The sequence below is a fragment of the Ornithorhynchus anatinus genome, chromosome 15 (assembly GCF_004115215.2).
Source record: "Ornithorhynchus anatinus isolate Pmale09 chromosome 15, mOrnAna1.pri.v4, whole genome shotgun sequence".
NCBI classification, from domain to species: Eukaryota; Metazoa; Chordata; class Mammalia; order Monotremata; family Ornithorhynchidae; genus Ornithorhynchus; species Ornithorhynchus anatinus.
The window spans coordinates 12,312,013-12,337,645 of NC_041742.1; the positions used below are offsets into that span (position 1 = coordinate 12,312,013).

General features: G+C 45.2%; 2 protein-coding genes and 1 pseudogene across 2 annotated transcripts; 1 reads left to right on the plus strand and 2 right to left on the minus strand.

Annotated features, from left to right (window-relative positions):
* Positions 1–263: 263 nt before the first annotated feature.
* ORNANAV1R3132 (vomeronasal 1 receptor ornAnaV1R3132) lies at positions 264–1,172 on the minus strand. The gene has a single exon (NM_001253524.1). It carries the CDS (start codon positions 1,170–1,172, stop codon positions 264–266), a length of 909 nt encoding a protein of 302 aa, NP_001240453.1.
* Positions 1,173–7,740: 6,568 nt separating this feature from the next.
* ORNANAV1R3131 (vomeronasal 1 receptor ornAnaV1R3131) lies at positions 7,741–8,706 on the minus strand. The gene has a single exon (NM_001253523.1). The coding sequence runs from the start codon at positions 8,704–8,706 to the stop codon at positions 7,741–7,743; it is 966 nt and encodes a 321-aa protein (NP_001240452.1).
* Positions 24,753–25,633, plus strand: ORNANAV1R-PS4041 (vomeronasal 1 receptor ornAnaV1R-ps4041 pseudogene; annotated as a pseudogene).

Consider the following 25,633-nt stretch of genomic DNA (forward strand, 5'->3'; position numbering starts at 1 on the left):
TGTTAACCACTTTATTGAACTCTTCCAAGCATCTACTCCAGTGAGTTCCATAGAGTAGGCACTCAATCAATGCTATCAATTGATTGACCAACAATTCCCAATCCTATTATCACTGGAACAAGAGACAACTTTCACTGAAACTCCTTGGGATTGCATGACTCTAATCCATTGGCAGTTCCATAACTCTCTTGGTCCTCAGCCCTCTAAGTTCTCCCTAATGGTTCAGGAGAAGAGAATATTCTCTAGCCAGGGTGGAATCCATTTTAGGAGTGGGATTTCCCTTTCCCACAGGTTCTCATCCTCCGGTTGCTGTGAATCACCAGGAATGGACTGATTATAGAGAAGGGGATTGACAGATCTATGTTAGTTCTCACCTGCAGAGATTTGTTTCTCATGTTCAAGAAAGCAGACAGCATGACTGTCTCCAGACCATAAAGAAGAAGGTACAGGACCATCAGGATGATCACACATTTGGCCGCCCGCATTTCGGGTATCTCCCTAGGGGAGCAGCCAGACCCATGGAGGTGTTGTACTCGCCGATGGTGTTTGTGCAGGACAAATACCATGTAGCCACTGGCCGTGGTCATGAGCCCCATGAAGAGAAGGTCCCTGAAGGAAATCACACAAGTATTTATTAATAAAGCTTCTGCACTGATATTGACTAAGGAACAGTGCTTCAGCATAAATGTATATTGATCCCTGGTGCTATTCTGGGGGCCTATAATATATATTGGTGCAGAAACGTCTATCAGGAGACTGAGGGCCCAGAAGGAGAGGAAACAGGGGATGATGCACTTGGGCAATTTGGCTTTAATTCCTGCCCACTTGGAGGTACTGGGGCTGATGGTAATGGCCTGGAAGATGCTCAGGAGGCAGGTTGTGCAGATGGCAAGGCTCCGAGCCACTCGGTGAATATAAATAAGGAGTTTACACCCAGCAACATCCAGGAAATTCCACAGCCCCCAGATAGAGAAGATGCCTGGGATGCCCCTTGTGAGAAGGATGAGATTGTTTGTCAAAGCCAGGTGCGCATAAATTAGGTCAGAAGAGTAGGACTTGTGGCTGGTGGAGACTGTGTGGATAGTAAGCAGCAACAGGAATACATTTCCTGAGATGCCAATGCTGAGCTGTAGCAGAATAAAGATCTCAAAGACACTTTCTGTGGCATTCATTCTCGTGAACTCACTTTGGAACAACCTAGGGAAAAAGAGAGGAAGCATGAAAGAGCATGAACAAGAGCAAGATGGAAAGAGACTGACTTCTGACAGTTTCTAAGGAAACCACATTAAAACCTCATTTGCAAGTTAGGACAGCTGCCTTTCATAACCAGGTGTGTCTACTGAGATTCCTCACAGATGGGTTAGAAGTCTCTAGGTTTGCCTTTGGCTGCCAAGGTAGCAGAATCTTGGGATTTTTTTTTTTTTTTTTTTTGCATCCTCTAACAATTCTTCCTCTTGACTGGGGATAACAAGCAAAGAGATGCTTCCAGCACTGATGGTTTGTACAATTCATTCAGTACTATTTACTGAGCATTTACTGTGTGCAGAGCACTGTACTAAGCGCTTGGAAAGTACAATTCAGCAACAGTGCCACTTGTGTTCTCTCATCCCTGCCTGCTGTGTTCCCACAAGGGCATGGTGTGCAAGAGTGCTGTCAGGGAGGGGTACACCATACAGAGAAGTGTACATGAAGACATTTGATATGTGCAGAACCCATTGACTTTGGAAGTGATCACCGCACAATGCCAATGCTAAGCTGTAGTGCCATGACTTTTGGATGTGTTTGCCTAGGGAACTACTACAGCCTTTGTCATCCATTTTAACCACCCATTTTCCAGGGTCCTTGCTGGGCCTCTCCACCTCATGAAAAGCCTGATTCATAGCGACTCCCTGGACCCACTTTCTCCAGAATGTCCTACCTTCACCTTGTTCTGGCATGTGTATCCATAAAGTTTTCTTGGTAAAAATATAGAAGTGATTTACCATGGCCTTCTTCCGCAATTAATAAATATCATGCTACTATTATTTTACTAAAAAAGGGGGCACTAAATGAGGGGGATTCTTCAGGCTCGAGCAAGAGATTGGTAGAGAAGCAGCGTGGTTCAGTGGAGGGAGCCTGGGCTTTGGAGTCAGAGGTCATGAGTTCGAATCCCCGCTCTGCCACTTGTCAGCTGTGTGACTATGTGCAAGTCACTTAACTTCTCTGGGCCTCAGTTCCCTCATCTGTAAAATGGGGATTAAGACTGTGAGCCCCATATGGGACAACCTGATTCCCCTATGTCTACCCCAGCGCTTAGAACAGTGCTCTGCACAAAGTAAGCGCTTAACAAATACCAACATTATTATTAATTGAACAGCAACTTGTTCTACTGGTCGGCTTGTGGTATTTGCCAAGCATTTACTATGTGCCAAACACTGTACTATGCAGTAAATACAAGATAATCAGGTCCCACATGGTGCTCACAATCTAAGTAGAAGGGCGAACAGGTATTGAATCCCCATTTTGCAGATGAAGGAACTGAGCACAAAGAAGTCAAGGGACTTGTTCATCCCAAGCGCTTAGTACAGTGCTCTGCACATAGTAAGCACTCAATAAATACTATTGAATGAATACTGGAAAAAGCTCGGGCCTGGAAGTAAGGAGATGTGTGTTCTAATCACTGCTCTACCATTTGCTCGCTCCATGACTTTGGACAAGTCCCTTGACTTCTTTGTGCTCAGTTCCTTCATCTGCAAAATGGGGATTCAATACCTGTTCGCCCTTCTACTTAGATTGTGAGCACCATGTGGGACCTGATTATCTTGTATTTACTGCATAGTACAGTGTTTGGCACATAGTAAATGCTTGGCAAATACCACAACTGTTATTTATTAATCTACCCCAGCGCTTAACAAATAACAAGTTCTTGACAAATGTCACTATTATGACTGATAGGAATAGACTGGGTAACATTAATAATAATTGTGGTATTTGTTAAGTACTTACTATGTACTGTACTAAGTGACATGGTGGATACAAGCGAATTGGGTTGGACAAAGTCCCTGTCCCACTTGGAGTTCAGAGTCTCTAGCCTTATTTTAAAGATGAGGTAACTGAGGCACAGAGAAGTGAAGTCACTTGTCAAACACCACACAGCAAACAAGTGGCAGACCCTGGATTAGAACCAATGCCTTCTGACTCCCAGGACTGTGTTCCATCGACTATAATATGTTGCTTCCCCCATGGTAAACTTCATTCTATGCAGGAGCAGAGGCTGGGAAGAGACGTAAGGGACCTGGAGCCATTAGAAGATCAATAGCTCCGGGGTCAATGAGGCTATCCCATGCTGACTCCACCATTCATATATTCAATCATATTTATTGAGCGCTTAATGTGTGCAAAGCACTGCAGTAAGGAGTATGGACAGTATAGTTTGAGAATAAACAGACACAGTCCCTGCCCACTATGAGCTTACAGTCTAGAGGGGGAGACAGACATTATTACATATGGTCAATGAATGTTCTGGAATGGAAGGGAGCTCTGGGAGAAGACTGGGAGAGATTGAGCTCCCCATTTCTCCCCCCAGAGCTCCAACCAGGAGCCCGAATTTTCCCACTTCCCAATCCCTGCTGTCCCAACTAGCCAAAGAGATCAGGGCACTCAACCCCGACATCAGGATTCAACAGGGTGAGAGCCAGGGAAGGCCCCACTGGGTCCAGACTCCTACGCCCTGAGAGAACCTCCTCCCAGCCACTGTTTTGAGAGACCTTTCTCTGTCTCCCACTTTGGAAGCCTTAGGAGGAAGCCCTGAATGGTCAGTGAACCCCAGAAAGATCAAAAGGGAAACTAATTATGTGAATCCACATTCCAATCCATCAAATCTCAGCCCATTCCATGCTGAACTTCACAGGCCAGATGCTAGTCTGGAGACTCAAACTTCTGTTCAACAGTTACCACCCAAGCGTCTGGCAATTCTCAACCTCTCAGCAAGCCCAGCAAACAGATCACTTCTCCCAGTGAATCCTGTGCATTCAGACTCCTGTCCTGCCCTGGCCAAGCCACTGGGCTGGAGAAATAATTTCTTGTTCAAACCCCATGATCTTGATGCCTGCATCCCCCAGCATCTCTCTCACTGAGCCCAGCAAAGTGTGGCCTAGTGAAAAGAGTACCGCGCTGGGTCAGAGGTCCTGGGTTCTAATCCACATGGCTATTGTGTGTCCTTGGAAAGTTACTTGACTTAGAGAAGCAGCGCAGCTTAGTGGTAAGAACACAGGCTTGGAAGTCAGGGGACATTTTAATTATTATTGTTATTGCTATTACTTTATCCTGTCTCCTAGTGAAACCTCCCCAATAGACCCCGACCCTGAAACCCCCGCTTACAAAGAGAGATGGCTCCATCCTACTTACCCAGCTCCATCGCTTATGCAGATTGGGAGGGCAGCTCGTGGGCAGTCAGACTCTGACGGGGCAAGGCTGAGTCAGCATTTATCATCTGCTTACCTCATCTCCTTCCTCCCACAGGGAGTGGGGTGTGTGTGTGTGTGTGTGTGTGTGTGTGTGTGTATTTGAAGGAGTAACTCTCTCAGCACTAATCTGCTCTGACACTGAGACATTTCTGGAAATGCCCAGACTCCCCTCCCTGCTGCTCACCAGCTGTGAGATTTGATGATCTCCCTCATTTTTCTCACAGCTACCTGCTGTGAATTGACTTGTGGGAGACGCCCTGGAGGCAAGATCGGTTTTATCAGCACACTCTACAGGAACCAGTAGACCCAGCTCTACTAAGACATCAGCTGACTCTGGAGTTCAGGCTACCTCTTCCAACATAAACTTCAAATCAAAGCCATTCAAACACATGGCCCATCCACTTCTGTATTCAGCTTGTATAAACCCTTGGGAAATACAATAGTTCATTTATGTATATATGTATAAATATAAAACAATAGTTAATTTATATATAGAGAGAGAGACAGAGAGAGATAAATAGATATATTATCCATGCACTCAAAGGAAAATATAGAGAAGCAGCATGTTGTAGTGGAAAGAGCAAGTATCTGGGAGTCAGAGAACTTAGATTCTAAACCTGGTTCCACCTTTCATTTGCTGTATGACCTGAGGCAAGTCTCTTCAATTACCTCAGTTACCTCATCTGTGAAATGTAGATTAAGACTGTGAGCTCTGTGTGGGAGAGGAACTGTTTAACCAGATCATTTCATATCTACCTCAGTGTAGAGTACAGTGCCTGGCAAATAGTAAGTGCTTAAGAAATACCATTAAATACCATAAAAATGGTTTCCAATGTAGAAAAGGGGAAAGACACTACAAGAGACACAGGAAAGTTTAGGGTTGTGGTTCTAGTCCTATACCCTCCGGATCCATATGTCTGTGGGGGAAGACAACCAATACCATCTTCCCCTGCCCCAAAATAACCCTCCCTCATAATAATAATAATAATAATAATAATAATAATGATAATAATGGTATTTGTTAAGCACTTACTATGTACCAAGCACTGTTCTAAGCGCTGGGGTAGATACAAGGTCATCAGGTTGTCCCAGGTGGGGCTCATAGTCTTAATCCCCATTTTACAGGTGAGGTAACTGAGGCACAGAGAAGTTAAGTGACTTGTGCCAGGTAACACAGTTGACAAGTGACAGAGCAGGGATTAGAACCCATGTCCTCTGACTCCCAAGCCCATACTTTTTCCACTGAGTATTGCTGGATTCACCAATAATAGAATTCACAGCCTCCCCTCTTTGTAGAAGAAAGAAATATTCCTAAATCAGCTATTTGGACAAAAATATCAAATCAGAAACTTTGGTCTCCCTTGCCATGGAGTGCGAACTTTATTCACAGCAACAATAAGGGTGAGAAATGAGTAGTAAATGAATAGCAAATGAGAATCAGGATGGCCTAGTGGATAAAGCACGAGCTTGGGAGTCAGAAGGGCCTGAGGTTCTAATCCTGGCTCCACCACTTGTCTGCCGTGTGACTTGGGCAAGCCACTCACTTTCTCTGCACCTCAATTTCCTCATCTGAAACATGGGGACTAAGACTATGAGCTAAATGTGGGACGTGAATTCTGTGTTCAACCTGATTATCTTGTGTCTACTCCAGCATATAGTACAGTACTGGGCATACAGTACGCACTTAGCAAATGCCATTAAAAAAAAAACCCACATGAATTTGAAAACTCAAAATCTGGACTAAACATGGTCAGTCCCTTATGAGTTCCCCAATTTGGTCTAGCGGTTCTCCACTCCTCCCTTAGCTTTCCCTCCTTGTGGCTGTCTCTATTCAGAGCAAGAGCAGCAAGGTGGGCCAAAGTTTAGGTCTGTTCTGAAGTCAGGGCCAAGCAAAAGAGACACCCACTTTCTGTCTGCCAGGCTATTTTGCCTAATTCCTCCCTTGGAATTGACTGACGTTCAGCTGATAGTACAGGGTGACTGAGTCACTCCTTGAGTGAGTCCACACATCTGGGTGATTGAGAGTTCATAAACTGATATTATAGGAGGAGGGATCACACTTCTGAATGTTTGACAGCTCATGAGTTGATGTCGTCTGGGGAGAGACAACGTCTCTGAGTGAGGGCAGCTTCCTTCCCTCCCTTCCACCAAGGATCCCTGCTCCCAGCAGGAATAAAACTGATCCTCTACACATTTAGACACCTCCAACGCTGCTGGGAAATGCACCGTTGTAACCGTAAAGAAGCAGTGTGGCCTAGTGAAAAAAGCATGGGCCTAGGAGTCAGAGGACCCGGTCCGGGCTTTAATCCCAGCTCTGCTCCTTGTCTGCTGTGTTATCTTGGAAAAGTCACTTAACCTTTCAGTTCCTGTTATGTCCTCTATGAAACAGGGATTAAGACTGAGAGCCCCAAGTGGGACATGGACTGTGAGCAAGCTGATTAGCTTGTATCTACCACAGTGCTTAGTACAATGCCTTGCAAATAGTAAGCGCTTACTAAATACCTTAAAAAACCCTCTGCTTTCCCTCCTGCCACTGACAGGCACTTTTCCCATCATGCTCCATGTGCACCAGGGGCAGGATAAAAGCTGCTCTCACGTGCCCTCGAATTCCTCCATCCCCAGCAAGATTTTGCCCATTTATTTGTCTTGTTTAAATGTTTCATCACTTCTGATGCGTTTGTCTCAATTCCCTTCTTCTCACTTAAACCCCATAGATTGTAAGCCCACCAAAGGACGAGGACGTTGTCTAATGCCCACATGTGTATTCTCTTCCAGTGCTACCTACAGTGCTCTGCACACAGTAAGCACTCACTAAATACTATTACAACTAGTACTACTATTATTACTAGTACTACTAATTTAAAGATGAGGTAAACACGGCACAGAGAAGTGAAACAACTTGCCTAAGGTAACACAGCAGGCACGAATTCTCCAAGGAGTCGGCCATTTGGAAAAAAAGTTACAGGAACCTGGAGAAGAGAGGATAAGATGGAGGAGGGAAGTAGTGGAATGTCCACTGTAAGCCCCTCATTGGGCAGGGATTGTCTCTATCTGTTGCCGAATTGTACATTCCAAGTTCTTAGTACAGTGCTCTGCACATAGTAAGCGCTCAGTAAATACTATTGAATGAATGAATGAATGGTGAGCACTTTGAAGCCAGTCTATTTTTGATTCCAGAGAAGTTCAGAAATCAATATATATAGAAATGGACAGTAAAAGACACAGGCAGATGCCTCTGGGGCATCTCTGGTCTGTTTGCTTCCCCTGATTCCTGTCCCCTCCCACCTGGAGTTTCTCATGGAGTAACAGGAGGGGAGAACATGCCACCTCTGGGACTTGGGATGCCATCGGCATTGGAAATGGGAGATTTCCTCTTTCGGAACATTCTCAACCTCTGGTTACTGTGAATCAATAGGAATGGACTGAAGGCTGAGAAGGTGAATGTCAAAACCAAGTGGCTGCTGACCAACTCGGGAGAATTTTCTCTCCCCTTGAGCAAACTGCTTAGCGTGACTGCATCTCTCCCATAGAGGAGGACATAGAGGGTGACGAGGGCGATGACCCTCTTGGCTGCTTTGACCTCAGGCATCTCCCTTGGGGAGCGTCCCGGCCCATGGAGGTGGCGGATCTGCCGGTGGTGTCTATGCAGGATGAACACCATGTAGCTGCTGGCCACACTCATGATTCCCACAAAGAAGAGATCCCGCAGAGAAAGCACAATTGCATTGACCAAGGTGATTCCTGCAGTGACACTGACAGAAGAACAGTAATTCAGAAGTACTGTATTTCTGGTGCTGTTCAGAGGCCCTGAAATGTATATGAGTGCAGTGACATTGACCAGGAGATTGACGACCCAGGAGAGGAGGCAGGAGGGAATGATGCAGTTGGGAAGTTTGGATTTGACTCCTGCCCACCGGGATGTGCTGGGACTGATGGTGCTGGCCTGAAAGATGCTCAGGAGGCAGGTGGTACAAAGGGAGAGAGCACGAGCCACTCGGTGAAAATAAAAGAGGATTTTACATCCTACAGCATCCAAGAAATTTCTCCACCCCCACGCTGACATAGTCTCAGGGATTCCCCTGGTGAGGAGCATCAGGATGTTGGCCAAAGCTAAGTGGATGAGGATCAATTCTGAGGATCTGGGCTTGTGGCTGGTGGAAACCGTACAGACAGTTACCAGAAGGAGAAACACATTTCCTGAGACTCCAATGCCCATCTCTAACAGAATCAGGGTCACAAATGAGATTTTTCTGGTATCCATTCTCTGAAATCTCAGTCAGGATCAGCAGTAGCCATTTGCAGAACAGCCTAGAGAGAAGGAAAAGTAGAGAAGGGAGAGAGATTCATTTGAACACATGATTACTATCAGGACCCATATTCCTGAAGCAAACTTTTTGGCAGGTTTAGCAAATTTTTAAAGATGATTAATGGATACCATCCAAAAATCAGGAAACAGGGATTTCCCTACTCAGTCAGACCAATCAGTAAGGTGTATTTATTGAGCACTTACTGTGTGTAGAGGGTTCTACTTAACACCTGGAAAAAACAATACAATAAACGTGGTAAGCACTTTGACTGCCCTTAATCACTTTATTCATTCATTCAATAGTATTTATTGAGCGCTTATTATGTGCAGAGCACTGTACTAAGCGCTTGGAATGTACAAATCGGCAACAGATAGAGACAGTCCCTGCCCTTTGATGGGCTTAGTCTAATCGGGGGAGACAGGCAGACAAGAACAATGGCAATAAATAGAGTCAAGGGGAAGAATATCTCATGAAAACAATGGCAAATAAATAGACTCAGGGTAATGTACATCTCATTAAACAAAATAAATAGGGTAATGAAGATATATACAGTTGAGCAGACGAGTACAGTGCTGAGAGGGTGGGACGGGAGAGGGGGAAGAGGAGAGGGAAGGGGGGGAGAAGGGATTAGCTGCGGAGAGGTGAAGGGGGTGGGTAGAGAGAGCAGAGGGAAAAAGGGGGGAGCTCAGTCTGGGAAGGCCTCTTGGAAGAGGTGAGCTTTAAGTAGGGATTTGAAGAGGGGAAGAGAATTAGATTGATGGAGGTGAGGAGGGAGGGCATTCCAGGGCAACAGGAGGACGTGGCACAGGGGTCGACGGCGGGATAGGCGAGACTGAGGGACAGTGAGGAGGTGGGTGGCAGAGGAGCGGAGCGTGCAGGGTGGGCAGTGGAACAGAGAAGGGAGGAGAGGTAGGAAGGGGCAAGGTGATGGAGAGCCTTGAAGCCTAGAGTGAGGAGTTTTTGTTTTGAGCGGAGGTTGATAGGCAACCACTGGAGGTTTTTATGAAGGGGAGTGACATGCCCAGAGCGTTTCTGCAGGAAGATGAGCCGGGCAGCGGAGTGAAGAATAGACTGGAGCGGGGCGAGAGAGGAGAAAGGGATATCAGAGAGAAGGCTGACACAGTAGTCTATCTGGGATATTACGAGAGCCCATAGCAGTAAGATAGCCATTTGGGTGGAGAGGAAAGGGCGGATCTTGGTGATATTATAAAGGTGACAGATCGGATGTGTGGGGTGAATGAGAGAGAGGAGTCAAAGATGACACCGAGGTTGCGGGCCTGAGAGACGGGAAAGATGGTCGTACCATCCACGGTGATAGGGAAGTCTGGGAGAGGACCGGGCTTGGGAGGGAAGATGAGGAGCTCAGTTTTGGTCATGTTGAGTTTTAGGTAGCGGGCAGACATCCAGGTGGAGACGTTCTGGAGGCAGGAGGAGATGCGAGCCTGAAGGGAGGGGGAGAGGACAGGGGCAGAGATGTAGATCTGCATGTCATCTGCATAGAGATGATAGTTGAAGCCATGAGAGCGAATGAGTTCACCGAGGAAGTGAGTGTAAATGGAGAACAGAAGAGGGCCAAGAACTGACCCTCGAGGAACTCCAACAGTTAAAGGATGGGAGGGGGAGGAGGCGCCTGTGAAGGAGACCGAGAATGACCGGCCAGAGAGATAAGAGGAGAACCGGGAGAGGACGGAGTCCATGAAGCCGAGGTGAGATAAGGTGTGGAGGAGGAGGGGATGGTCGACAGTGTCAAAGGCAGCTGAGAGGTCAAGGAGAATTAGAATGGAGTAGGACCCATTGGATTTGGCAAGAAGGAGGTCATCGGTCACCTTAGCGAGAGCAGTCTCGGTAGAGTGGAGGGGACGGAAGCCAGATTGGAGGGGGTCCAGGAAAGAATGGGAGTTAAGGAATTCTAAAAAGCGAGTGTAGACGACTCATTCTAGGATTTTGGAAAGGAAGGGTAGTAGGGAGATAGGGCGATAACTGGAAGGGGAAGTGGGTCGAGAGAGGGTTTTTTTAGGATGGGGGAGACATGGGCATGTTTGAAGGCAGAGGGGAAGGAGCCATTGGAGATTTGAGTGGTTAAAGATAGAAGTTAAGGAACGGAGGAGGGCGGGGCGATGGTTTTTATAAGGTGTGCGGGAATGGGGTCCGAGGTGCAAGTGGAGGGGTGGCACTTGCGAGGAGGGAGGAGATCTCCTCTGAGGGTACTACTGGGAAGGATGGGAAAGTAGGGGAAAGGGTTGGGGGGTTACAGTCTAGCAGGAGAGATGGAAATTCAAATAAATTACGGATTTGTATGGAAGTGCTGGGCTAATAGTGGGTGAACATCGAGTGCTTAAAGGGTTCAGTAGTAAGTGCTTACAGTATTCAGGAGAAAGGAGGAGTAGAGGAAATAAGGGCTTAACTGGGGAAGGCTTCTTGCAGAAGGTTTGACTTAATAAAGCTTTGAAACTGGAAGGTTGTAGACTGTCATAAATGAAGGGGGAGGGATTTAAAGGGCATGGACTAGGGGTTGTTGGCAATGTAAATAAGATTGATGTAGAATGAGTTGGTTGATGTTAGAGGGATGAACTCCACCTATTTGGCTTTCAGTAGGAAATTGGCAAGGAAAGATGGGAGGAGGAAAACTGAATGGGGACTTTTAAATCCCACCTCTGGTGTATCCAATCCAAGATTCTTTGGTAAATACTGAGAAAGTTGACATCTTGGAAATCACTGCTAAGAGAATGAACAGCCTAACATCCTTAACGTTCTCTCCAGGAATACGACATGAACTGCTTGTCCAATAATGTTTCTTAACCCCCTTTGAACATTTATTTTCTGCCAATGTATAAATGAAAGTAGGGAGGATTGAAATGATGGGTGAACAGATAAGAATTAGCATTCACACTAAAAGAAGACAGCTCTCAGGCTATTTCCGAGGAAATGAAGTAGTGGAAAAATGAGCAATCTTTTCCAGAAGACGTGTGGCTTAGTGTAAAGAGCGCAGTTTTGGGAGTCAGAAGACATAGGTTCTAATCCTGGCTCCGCCACTTGTCTGCTGTGTGACCTTGGGCAAGCCACTTCAATTCTCTGTGCCTCAGTTACCTCATCTGTAAAATGGGATTAAGACTATGAGCCCCACGTGGGACAATCTGATTACCCTGTATCTCCCCCAGCACTTAGATCAGTGCTTAGAACATAGTAAGCACTTGACAAATGTCATAATTATTATTATCATTATTATTAGGTGCAAGTTTACACCTCTAGGCCTCAAGCCAGTAGCCTAAAAATTGTTAATCACGGGCACTTGATATGCTGCAGTTCCTTACAAGATTGGAGGCAAATGTAGGCCTCTACCGCCCATCAGCGACCGAGCCTAGAATGGCCTCTCTGATTCCACACTCCTATCAGTTAATCATTAGTATTAAGTGAGCATCTATTGAGAGCACAGCACTGTACCAGGATCTTGGGAGCGTACAAGAGTTAACAGACTTGATCCCTGCCCTCAAGGACCTTATAATCTAATAGTCTTGATTGAACACCTACAATGTGCAAAACACTGAACTAAACTCTTGAGAGAGTACGATAGAGGCAAATGATACAATCCTTTCTCTCAAAGAGCTTACACTCTGACTGCAGGGGCAATCAGAGCTGGGAGAGACTCAGGACTCCTTAATCCAATTCAGTTAGTCAGTAAGTTGTATTTAATGAGCACTTACTGTGTGCAGAGCACTATACTAATGGCTTGGGAGAGTATATAACAAGAAACAGACACAGTCCCTGTCCACAGTGAGCTTACATTCTAGAGGTCCCAATCTGATCGCAGCTCCCATCTCCACAGGTTCCCTCTGGTGCCATCTCCTGCATCCATGTTGAGAGCTTCCAGAAGAGCTCAGAAGGGACCAGGTATTTCAGAGTCGTTTGGAAGAGGATCAATTCCCATTGAGGGAATGAAGCAAATACACAATGCAAAGAAGCAGAGTGGTCTAGTGGACAAAATATGGGCTTGGAAGTCAGAAGGACCTGGGTTCTAACCCCAGCTCTTCCGCTTGTCTGCTGTGTGACCTTGACCAAGTCATTTAACCTCTCTGGGCCTTAGTTTCCTCATCTGTAATATGGAAATTAAAGCTATGAGCCCCATGTGGGACAAGGACTGTGTCCAGTTTGATTATGTTTTGTCTAACCCAGATTTTAGAACAGTGCCTAGCACATTGAAAGTGCTTAACAAAGACCATAGAAAAAAAAGATAAATAAGTCGAACACTACTTTCCAAACCCAGACCTGGCCAAGCCACTGGTCTTGAGAAAAAAAATAAAAAATATTCTGCTAAAACTTATGATCTCAGTGTCCACAACTCCCAACTTCTCCCTGTCCAAGCACATAGAGCCCGTCTCCCAGTGAATTCTCCCTATTAGACCCCGACCCTGGAATCACCCCAGCAGAGTGATGCCTGCATCCTACTCACCTGTCTTCGTCACCGGGGATGGCGGGCAGGGCAGGTCACAGGCATTTAGACTCAGGCAGGACTAGGCTGAGGCACCATTTATCAGCCACTTTTCCTCACCTCTCCCCTCCCTCAGGGAGTGATTAGTGTATGCATGTCTGAGGAAGTGAATTGCTGAGCATTAATCTACTCTGATATTCAACCTTGGACATCTCTGCAAATGTACAGATTCCCCTCCCTGCTACTTAAGGGATTTGTCGAGCCCAGAATTTATCCCTATTGGGTTGATTCCAAATTACCTGTCAGCAAACACCCTTAGAGAATCTGCTTCCTAAAGCCCCAGATACAACCCAGATCCCACCCCCTGACCAGTTGTCTTGTATGCGTGTATGACATTCTCATACCCCCCCATCTTGTTTTCTAAGTCCTTTCTCTGACTCCCATCTTGCATTCATCCCTTTCATGGATGGAATCAGTCAGAATAAAATGCATTTCATGAGAAGCAGCATGGCCTAGTGGCAAGAGCATGGGCTTGGGAGTCAGAGGATGTGGGTTCTAATCCTGGCTCCACCACTTGTCTGCTGTGTCACCTTGGGCAAATCACTTAACTTCTCTATGCCTCCATTCCCTCAACTGTAAAAAGAGGATTAAGGCTGTGAGCCCCATTTGGGACAGAGATGTGTCCAACCTTATTACCTTGTATCTACCCTGGGGCTTAGACAAAAGGCTTAATGTATACTCTCAGTGTTATTATCATTATTATTAATAATAAATTCCTATTCAATTTTCCATTGCTTTCTGCTGCTCTCACCTCAGTGGGAGTTCATCTGTAACACAGATGCAGTTTGAGGGTATATTTTCCACCAGTTCCAGGAAACTTCTTCCAAATGCTCAATCTTCCTAATGGTCAGAAAGTGCTCTCTGGGTGTCTATCTCACCTTCTTCTTGCTGCAACTGATTGTGGTGATATCCAACACCATTAGCATCCTCAACAAGTATGTTTATTAGCTATCAAGCAGTGTACCCACCACATGGTTCCTTTAAATATCCTGCAGCCCTTGTGGGGTCAGAGTATTAGACTAGATGGGCCACTGTAGTGACCCAGTGATGGATGGATGGATCACTGAGCTAAGCTGCTAATAACAGGATGAAATATTGGGTCATCCTTGTGAAAGCTTTGGGAAACTGGCTAAGACCCAAACATTACAACTTCAGGTTCCAACCCATCTCTTCGGTCGATCAGTGGAATTGACTGAGCACCTAAAATGTGGAGGATGCTGCACTAACAGTGGAGAGAACAAATGAAGATATGATCCCTGCCCATAAGAAGATTGCAATCTATTAGGTGAGACAATTCTGAAGTAATTTACAAATAGGAGGAAGAAGTACTCCCCACTCTTTATCCTAAGCCCCTCCAACATACCCATCACCTCTCAATGGTTGAAATGGTCTCAGCTTACTCTATGGCCTTCCTTGGTCTGTGCTGCTTGGAGTCCCTGATAAGAAGTCTCAGACTAGCCAGGGATCCTGAAGCTGTCTGTCCCTCCCTATTAAGTGGATGCTCCTTGTCGGCAGGGAATCTTCCACTTCTTTGTTTTGTACATCCTAAGTGCTTAGTAATAATAATAATAATGATAATATTGATCATGGTATTTGTTAAGTGCTTACTTTTTGCCAGATACTGTTCTAAGCACTGGGGTGAATACAAGAAATTGGTTTGGACACAGTCCCTGTCCCACATAGGGCTCCCAGTCTCAACTCCCATTTTACAGATGAGGTAACTGAGGTGCAGAGAAAAGATGAGACATGCCCAAGGTCACACAACAGACAAGCAGCATAGTGGGAATTAGAACCCAAGATCTTCTGACTCCCAGACTCATGCTCTAGACACTACACCATGCTAGTACAGTACACTGCATCCAGTAGATGTCCAGTAAATGCTGCTACCACTACTAAATGGCCCTAGATAGGAATTACCCATCCTAGAAGTCTGGGGTCCATTGGATCATGTCTACCAACTGAATTGGTAGCAGTATGGCATAGTGGATAAAGCATAAGCCTGGGAATCAGCAGGTCATGGGTTCTAATCCTAGCCCTGCCACTTGTTTGTTGTGTGGCCTCGGGCAACTCACTTCACTTCACTGTGCCTCAATTACCTCATCTGTAAAGTGGGAATTAAGATTGTGAACCCCATATGGGACAGAGACTCTGAACAACCCAATTTACTTGTATCCACCCCAGTGCTTAGTACAGTGCCTGGCACTTAATAAGCACTTAACAAGTACCACAGTTGTTATTATTATATTGTTATTATATTAATTGTACTTTCCCAAGGACTTAATATCCAGACCCTTCACAAAGTGTTAAATAAATATCCTTGTTTAATTGATGTCAGGGAGTAGCTCTCACCCACTCCATTCCATCTCAAATACATTTCAGGTCAGGACTTAATCCTTTATACTTTTATTATTGACAATGACACCAATAATTTAGGACTTCCTATGTTCTAGGAGTTTTAGAAGATGCAGGTTTAAGAGATCAAACTCCCTGTCCCACTTGGGGCTTTCAATCTACTTCTAACCATCTGTCTTATTCAGTAGCGCACCACATTCATGCCCCCCTTTCCCCAAAATAAGCCTAGATGGAGCCTTCACCCTCTGTATTTCCCTCCTCCATGTTCTTCCATCTTCATCTCCTTACCTCGCTGTCTGAATTGGCTCCCAGTTGGCTTGAGGGCTTAAGGGTGAGGTCGTTTGAGTTGGAGTCACATGGAGAGAGAACAGTGGCAGGTAGAGTGAGGAGAAGGGGGGAAATGAAGAGAGTAAATAAGTCTAACCCCCAACTCCAGACTCCGAGGGCCAATTTTCTTCTCGTTTGCAGCTGTCCCAGAGTCCTAACCCACCTGTCTTTCAGGTGAAGGAAGGAGACCTCAGACAGGACAGAGCGAGGTTGAGACTCCAGGACACAAAAGATGAGTTGAAGTTATAGGGAAGATGAGGTACTCTCAGGGATGAGAATAGCTGGCACCTGAATTATAGGCAGAATAGCAGAGTGTGGGGCCGGGAGCAGGGCAGGTTGGGGATGGATTAGTGGGTAGAACACGGGCCTGGGAGTTGGAAGGACCGGTTCTAATCCAGACTCCGCCGCATATCTACTGTGTAACCTTGGGCAAATCACTGCACTTCTTCTGTGCCTCTGTTCCTTCATCAGTAAAATGGGGATTAAGACTGTGAGTTCCATATGGGTGTTTAGAACAGTGCTTGGTTCCTAACAAGTACCATAATTATCATTTTATCATTATTATAACAAATTGGTCACCTGAAGGCAACTGGAGGCTTTTCTCTGGAAGAGGGAGTCACAACTAAAAGGTTCTTCCTGCTCTTTATTCCTCATGCCTGGGAGACAAAGAGAACACCCCAGATGGCAAGGCTCAGCATGGTTTGGAAATAATAAATGAAGGAACCAGCAGTACCATCCATTTAATTTGAATACCTTCCCTCTCTTTACAGCAAACTCAATTTGGACTTTTTTCCCAAGCTCTTCACTTAGCGTCACTTAGTGGCAAGAACACGGCCTTGGAAGTCAGGGTTCGCAGGTTCTAATCCCGGCTCTGCCACTTGTCTGCTATGTAACTTTGGGTGAGTCACTTAACTTCTCTGTGCCTCAGTTACCTCATCTGTAAAATGGAGATTAAGATTGTGAGTGCCATGTAGGACAACCTGTTGACCTTGTATCTCCCCCAGTGCCTAGAACACTGCTTTGCACATAGCGCTTAACAAATATAATCATTGTTATTATTATTATTTCATTCAATCCATCAGTTTTACTTAATAAGCACTGACTGAGTGCTAGATACTGTGCTGAACACTTGGGAGAACCCCTCCACACTTTAACCCACGTTCCTTGTCCTCAAGGATTTTACCCTCTAATAGGTGCATTATTATTAAGAATTGAATGTTTAGGTGGTATTTAGGTGTTTTGGGAGCTACATTTTGTTGAAACAAGTCAGTGTAAACTTGAAACAGATCAGGTGACTGTCCAGAAAATACTCTCTTTCCCCTGTGACCGCTGTGATCTGTATATTCTCTAGGTATCTATCTCAATCTGATCTGGCTGGGGAGTTACCAGTCATACATTACTGCTGAGAGGGAGCTTCTCATCATTCCAGAAAGGATCAACAAAGCTCCTTTTCTTGACAGACTTCCCACCAAGCCCAACCATTTGTGGTTGTCATATTGACACTGTTATTCTCCAATTGCATCCCCTCTGATGATCTCTTTCTTCTTTACCACTTAGCCATGCAACTTTTCTGCTTGATAATTCAATTTTTGGCTGATGGGATTTTTGCTCTCTTGAACACTTTTAAGAGAGCCTCTAGTAGAGTGATCTAAAACAGTCTCTCCATTATGTTTAGCATGCAATTCAGTTTTTTTACTATTTCTAAATGGATCACTCTCTAATAGTGGAAGTCACAGTAGCAGAAGCAGCACGGCTTAGTGGAGAGAGCAATGGCCAGGGAGTCAGAAGGACCTGGGTTCTAATCCCAGCTCTGCCACATGTCTGCTGTGTGACCTTGGGCAGTCATTTCATTTCTCTGGGCCTCAGTTACTTTGTTAAAATGGGGATTAAGAGTGTGAGCCCCATGTGGGGCTGGGCCTGTAACCTACTTGATTAACTTGTATCTAACCCAGCACTTAGAAGAGTTCTTGGAACATAGTAAAAGCTTCACAATGATAATCATTATTAACAGCCACAGTAGCATTTTTGAGAGGCACAACTGGTACTCTTCACTGCACTAGGCTTTGGGAAGTCTGGAATAAAGAGGTTACCTGTGCTCTGACCACAGGAAGCTTACAGTCTAACGGGAGAGGTGAACATAAACACGTTCACCATATTTCATTGTAACCATAATCCTGGACATAATATTTCTTTGTGAGTTCCATGCAGGATTAGTTGTTCCATAAAATAGTCTTTAGTCTATCAAACACCCTTTTCTCACTTCTCAAATGAATCAATTATTTAGTCAATCTTTGGGAGTGTAATTGAATTCCTTCACTGTTACTATAACACAATATTTGTATATAATGCTTTTACTTTTACAAAGTGCTTTTCAACTCTCATCTCACTTGCACCCTCACATCTTCCCTTATGGGGGTAGATGCTGGGGCAGAGGGATAAAAAGATGATAGTATCCCTATTTTACAGGTGAGGAAACTGAAACCCAGAATAGTAGTAGTTGTACTACATGCCCAATGGGCATGCTACACTGTACTAAACATTTAGAGAAGCAGCATGGCTTAGTGGCAGGAGCACGACCTTGGAAGTTAGAGGTTGTGGGTTCTAATCCCATCTCATCCACTTATCAGCTGTGTGACTTTGGGCAAGTCACTTAACTTCTCTGTGCTTCATTTACCTCATCTGTAAAATGGGGGTTAAGACTAAGAGCCCCACTTGGGACAACTTGATTACCTTGTATCTACCCCAGTGCTTAGAACAGTGCTTGGCACATGGTAAGCACTTAGCAAATACCATCATTATTATCATTACTTAGGAACAAGAGAATAAAGAGGAGGCATGCACCCTACCCACAAGAGAAGCAGCTTGGCTTAGTGGATAGAGTACGGTCCTGGGAGTCAGGAGGACCTGGGTTCTAATCACTGCTCTGCCACATTCTGCTGTGTGAGCTTGGGTAAATCACTTTGCTTCTCTGAGTCTCAATTCCCTTATATTTAAAGTGGCAGCTAAGGCTGTGGGCTCTATGTTGGGCAGAGACTTTGCCTGACTTGATTATCTTGTATCTGCCCCAGTGCTTAAAACAGTGTTTGATATATATTAACTGCTTAAGACCTACCATAAAAAATCTTATCTCCCTCACCAATCAGGAACCTTCCTAGTGTGCCCCTAGATTAAAGAGGGAAAACGAAGCATAGTGTAGTGGGAAACATACAGGATTTGAAGTCAGGAGACTGTGATGTCGTCACAGCTCTAACCTTGTGTGATCAAGGACAAGTAGCTTAACCTCTCTGTGCCTCAATTTCCTCATCGGTAAAGTACAGAGGAGATTGCTGTCCCCCTTACCCTTTAGACTGGAGCCCTGTTTGGGACAGGGACTATGTTCCAGCCTGAAAACTTGTATCTACTCCTGTGATTTGTGAAAAGGAAGTGCTTAATAAATGTCACCATTGTGATTATAATTAGTGTTAACAATATCATTATTTTCATTATCATTGTTGTTGTGGTTGTTCTAACTGGGAATTTAAGGAAAGCACAGAGAAAGTTGATAGCTTAGATCTTCAGAATGGACACATCATTGAGAGATAGTAGGAGCTTGATCAATACATCACTTAAATTGTATGTGGATCCCCAAACTTCTTCCTGTTTCTTCACCTTTAGATGTAGTTCAGTGATTCCTCCCTGTGACAACGAAATTAACAGCAACTAACTACTGTAAAGACCTCAGGGTTTCACAATCCCAGGCTGATGGGCAGCAGAGGTCCAGATCTGAGTGTCACAGCTGATTAATGCACAATTAGTCATTTACACACACACACACACACACACACACACATACGTCACTCCCTAAGGGAGGGAAGAGATGAGGAGAGCAGCTGATAAATGCTGCCTCAGCCTCATCCTTGTTCAGCAAGCTACCCTCCCAGCCAACCAGAGAGCAGGGGACAGGTGAGTAAGACAGAGGTACTTCTTGCCTCTCTTCTCTTTCTTTCAGCCTCAGGGACCAGACATATAATGTATAGCAGGGCAGGATATGTGTGCTGGGCTAGGGATCTTTGGAATGATTGGGCTGGGAGATGGTGAGAATAGAACAGGGGTTTGGAACTTGGGTCTCGTCTGGGATTGAAGAGTGCAGATATAGTTATATATCTGAGCAAGAGCTGAGTTGATAACTTACTAAGACATTGTTGTCCTTTTTTTTTTTTTTCCACCCAAAGACAGAAGGTTCCTGAAGCCCTCTTGTGGGCACCTTAGGGGTTTGGAAGGGTACGGGTGATCAGCAGACAAGATCCTCCTTCTCAACCACACCCTCCATTGAAAGTCTGCCCCATCCACCCCCCATCCCAGTTCCATTTGATCATATGCATTATAATTCGCAGATGACAAGTCTCACCTGACCTCCAGCGTTGTCCACTGAGTTTAATGATCACTGCAGTGAGTGCAGTGATGGAACTCTGGACCCCACAAATTAGGCCACAGGAAAGGATCATGAGAAGGCATTAATATTCATAATAATAATGGTATTTAAGTGGATACTATAAGTCAAACACTCTTCTATGGGCTGGGGTAGATATAAGGTAATCAGTTTGTGCATTGTCCCTGTTCCACAGGGGCTCACAATTTTACTCTCCATTTTACAGATGAGGAAACTGAGTCACTGAGAAGTTGAGTGATTTGCCCAAGGTCACTCAGCAGACAAGTGGCAGAAGCTGGTTAAGGTCCTTCTGACTCCCAGGCCCATTCTCTATCCACTAGGCAATGCTGCTTTCCTAAGTCATTAATAGTAGTTGTGGTAATGATATTTATTAAATGGTTACTGTAGTAAATGCTATGAAAGGGTGGGAATAGTAGTTGTGGTAATGATATTTATTAAATGGTTACTGTACTAAATGCTATGAAAGGGTGGGAATTAGACACCTTGTAGAGCTCACAATCTGTGAATTTAGCTGCAATCGTATTAGTCAATCATATTTATTGAGAGATTACTGTGAGCAGAGCACTGTATTAAAGACTTGGGAGAACTCACGGGAAAGACTGGAGAAAGACACTTTGGGAACAATGTAACATTAAAGCATCATAAGAAAAAAGGTCAAATGCAAAAAATAAAAACTAAGTCAGTAGAGGCTTGTGCCTAGAGGAGCCGAATCTCAGGCTTCTCTTGATTCAGTGTTCACAGCGTACCCAAAGTTGCAGTAATGTACAACTATGGCCACTAGATTTCCAGAGATTACATAGGGTCCTCAAGCTGCAGCGGCTCTTCTCTTACCTCAACACTCCAAAAGGAAGCAGTTTGAGGTTGACTGTCTGCGTCCGAGGTACGAGATTGTCAGGAGTGCGTAGGGAGATGAGGCTGTAATTGGCAGATGCTTTTCAGCCACTGTGGGGCAACAGGTTGTGAGGAAAGAGTCAAGAGTTTTACCTTAGGAAAAAGCACACACATGTGCTGACATGTTCCTCGTATGGAATGGTGACAGGACCCAGAGGGCTGTGGAAGGAGACTGTACCTTTCCCTCTGGACTCTGAGCTGCTCAGAGTTGCACTGTGGTCAAACTGAATTTACATCATTCACTTTCAGGTTGCCTCTTGTGCACCTGACTGTCTAGTTCCTAGAGTAGTAATATAGTAGTAGTAGATGTGGATAGTAGAAGTAGAGAAGCAGCGTGGTTCAGTAGAAAGAGCCTGGGCTTGGGAGTAAGAGGTTATGGGTTCAAATCCAGGCTCTGCCACTTGTCAGCTGGATGACTTTGGGAGAGTCACTTAACTCCTCTGTGCCTCAGTTACCTCATCTGTAAAATGGGGATTAAGACTGTGAGCCCCATGTGCGACAACCTGATCACCTTCTGTCCTCCCCAGTGCTTAGAACAGTGCTTTGCACATAGTAAGCACTTAAAAAATGCCATCATTATAATTATTGCTATTTATAATAGTAGTAACATTTACAGAGCATCCCCTGAGGTCAATAAACTGTAGGATTCCTATCACCCATTGCCCAGGGATGGGTTCCTTCGTGAATTGACGCAGCCAGCGAGAGAAAGAGAGAGAATGGGCTCAGAGAGGGTGAGTTTTACACAAAGTTTGTTCCACGAGGCGAATTGAATTATTTGATTAGTTTAGACATGGCAAATTGAACGTCCCTTTCAGGAGGCCCTTTCAGAAGGAATATGATTATGTAATATTAGAGTTCCCTATGGGGAGAAATATATTTATGTGTTACTTGTGTGTAGCAGCATACCAAGGTTCCACCCACAAGGAATTCACTTATGCCTTGTTCGCATGTGGTGAGGCAGCTACCTCCCACCCATGAATGTTTCCCACTCAGGAGGAATCCATTTAAGTGTTACATACCCCTGGAGAATTAATTTTATTAATGATGTATATAGATCTATAATTCTATTTTTTTAAATTTGGTGCTACTGATGCCTGTCTACTTGTTTTGTTTTGTTTAGTTGTCTGTCTCCCCCCTTCTAGACTGTGAGCTGGTTGTTGGGTATGGATTGTCTCTATTTGTTGCCGAACTGTACTTTCCAAACGCTTAGTACAGTGCTTTGCACACAGTAAGCTCACAATAAATTTGAATGAATGAATGAATGAATGAATGAATGAATATCAGCAGGATATTCATCCATCCCACGGCTCCTCGCTTCATGCAGACAGAGCGGTCATCCCACGCTCTGGGCAGAGATGACATGCAACCAGATGCTGGGAATCTGGATCTACTACCCAGAAGGTCAGAGACTGGAGGTATTTATCACCTGTGCTCCTAGACCATTCCAGCTTCTGGCCTCAGTTTATCTAATCTCTGCCTTTCCCCCTCCTTCATACCTACTTTGATTGGCAAGGGGCGAGGGACACCTGCACTCCCAGCTTGGGCTGTCAATCTTTCAGTTTTGGTTGTGGGGGCGGTATCCCACCCACACTTCTGAGTTCCACCTTGCTGGCTCGGGCAGTCACGAGATAGCATTTGACCTTGAGATGGTGGTTACCCCGGGATCATCTTGGGGCAATCCTTTCTGTCATTAGCTCGACAACAAGGAGGGTTATGTGAATGCTATTGGAACAAATGTGGGGTTATAATGTTTTTACAATTTGATATCAGGTTCAATAGATGCAAACACATGTACTGCATGATTTGCTTGCATCCACCTGAGAGCTAAACTGAAAACAACCCCTCAAAGGTCACCTATGATCTCCTTCTTGCCAAATCCAATGGCTCCTACTCCATCCTAACTCTCCTTGACCTCTCAGCTGCCTTTGAAACTGTGGCCCCCTTCTCCTGGATAAATTATTCAACTTTGCCTTCACTGACTCTGTCCTCTCCTGGTTCTCCTCTAATCTCTCTGGCCATTCATTCTCAGTATCCTTCGCAGACTCCTTCTCTCCCTCCCACCCCCTAATTGTGAGAGTCCCTCAAGGTTGTGTTCTTGGTCCCCTTCCATTCTCCATCTACACTCATTCCCTTGGAGAATTTATTCACTCCCAAGCCTTCATCTACTATCTCTACACCTCCTCCTCTGATCTATCTCCCTCTCTCCAGGCTCGCATCTCCTCCTGCCTTCGAGACATCTCTACTTGGATGTCCTCCCATCACCTCAAACTTAACAAAACAGAGCTCCTTAACTTCTCTCCCAAACTCTGTCCTCTCCTGGATTTGTAGATGGCACAGCCATCCTTCCAGTCTCACAAGCCTATAACCTTGGCGTCATCCTTGCCTCTCTTTTCTCATTCAACCCACATAGCCAATCCGTCATCAAATCCTGTCAGTCCCAGCTTCACAACATTGCTAAAATGTGCCTTTTCCTCTCCATTCAAACTGCTACCATGTTAGTACAGTCACTCATCCTATACTGCCTAGATTACCGCATCAAAGTCCTTGTTGACCTCCCAACCTCCCGCTTCTCCCCACTCCAATCCATATTTCACTCCACTACCCGAATTATCTTTCTACAGAAATATTCAGGGCATGTCATTCCCCTCTTTAAAAATCTCCAGTGGTTGCCTATCCACCTCCATATCAATCAAAAACTCCTCACCATTGGCTTTAAAGCAGTCCATCACCTTGTGCTCTCCTACCTCACCTCACTTCTCTCCTTCTTTAACCCAGCCTGCACACTTCCCTCCTCTTGTGCTAACCTTCTCACTGTGCCTCAATCTAACCTGTTTCACCACCGATCCCTGGTCCTTGTCCTACCTCTGGCCTGGAATACCCTCCCTCCTCAAATCCACCAGACAATGACTCTCCCCCCACTTCAAAATCTTGAAGGCACACCTCCTCCAAGAGGCCTTCCCAAACTAAGCTCCACTTTTCTTCATCTCCCACTCCCTTTCGTGTCACCTTGACTCACTCTCTTTGCTTCCCTCCACCCACCTCCCTGCCCCAAAGAGCTTATATATATATATATATCTGTAATTTCATTATTTATATTAATGGCCATTTACTGATGCCTATCTCCCACCTTTAGATTGTGAGCTTGTTGTTGGCAGGGATTGTCTCTCTTTATTCCTGTACTGTACTTTCCCAAACACTTAGTACAGTGCTCTGCACACAGTAAGAGCTCAATAAATGTGATCAAATTGAATTAAATAATTTACAGTGCCCATTTAGTAAGCTTAGTAAGCACTTATCAAATATCATGTTTGTCTCTGTGTTTGTGTGTGTGTGTGTGTGTGTGTGTGTGTGTGTGTGCCTTGCCACAGCACTTTCTAACCTTCCCCATCCCCCAGACCATGATCCTTTGGATAAAGTCTCACAAAGTTCCTGCTGTGTATCCCAGAGAATGGATGCCAGAGAGATATCCTATGGGATCCTAATTCTAATAGAGATCATTATTGGCTTGTGGAGGAATGTCATCCTCCTCCTGGTTTATGCTCACGTGGTCTTCACCAACCACAAGATGAACCCGTTAGAGTTGATCCTAGCCCAGCTGGCCTTGGCCAACACCATCATCCTTCTCACTCTTGGCATCCCAGAGACCATGTCAGCTTGGAGGCTGAGGAACTTCCTGGATGCTGTTGGATGTAAAATCCTCTTCTACCTCTTTCGAGTGGGCCGGGGCCTTGCCATCTGCACCACTTGCCTCCTGAGCATCTTTCAAGCCATCAACATCAGTCCTGGCACCTCCTGGTGGGAGATAGTCAAAGCCAGATTACCCAGGAGCATCCTCCCTTTCTGCCTCTTTTCTTGGGTTCTCAGTCTGCTGATAGATGTGACTGCACTGCTGTGCATGAGGGACCCCGCAACATCACCAATATTGAAATGACATTCATTTTCAAATACTGATTCTCCACTAGTCCAAATACAGTCACCACTCTGGTCAACGCCGTGGTCCTCTCCCTGTGGGACCTGTTCTTTGTGGGGCTCATGAGCGCAGCCAGTGACTACATGGTGCTTCTCCTGCACAGAACCACCGGCAGGTCCAGCACCTCCACGGGCCTGGTTGTTACCCCAGGGTGATGCTCGAGGTCTGGGCAGCCAAGTGTGTGGTTTCCCTAGTCATCCTCTATGTCCTCCTCTTTGGGCAAGAGACAGTCACGCTAAGCATTTTAATCAACATGAGGAATAAATCCCCTCATCTGGTAAATTCTTTCAAGGTGTTGTCCTTTACCTTCTCAGTTGTCAGTCCATTCTCATCATTCACAACAACCAGAGGATGAGAATGTTTGGGAGAAAAACATCTCCCATTTCCAACTTTGATTCCTCATCAGCTCCTAAGGAAGTTGCATGA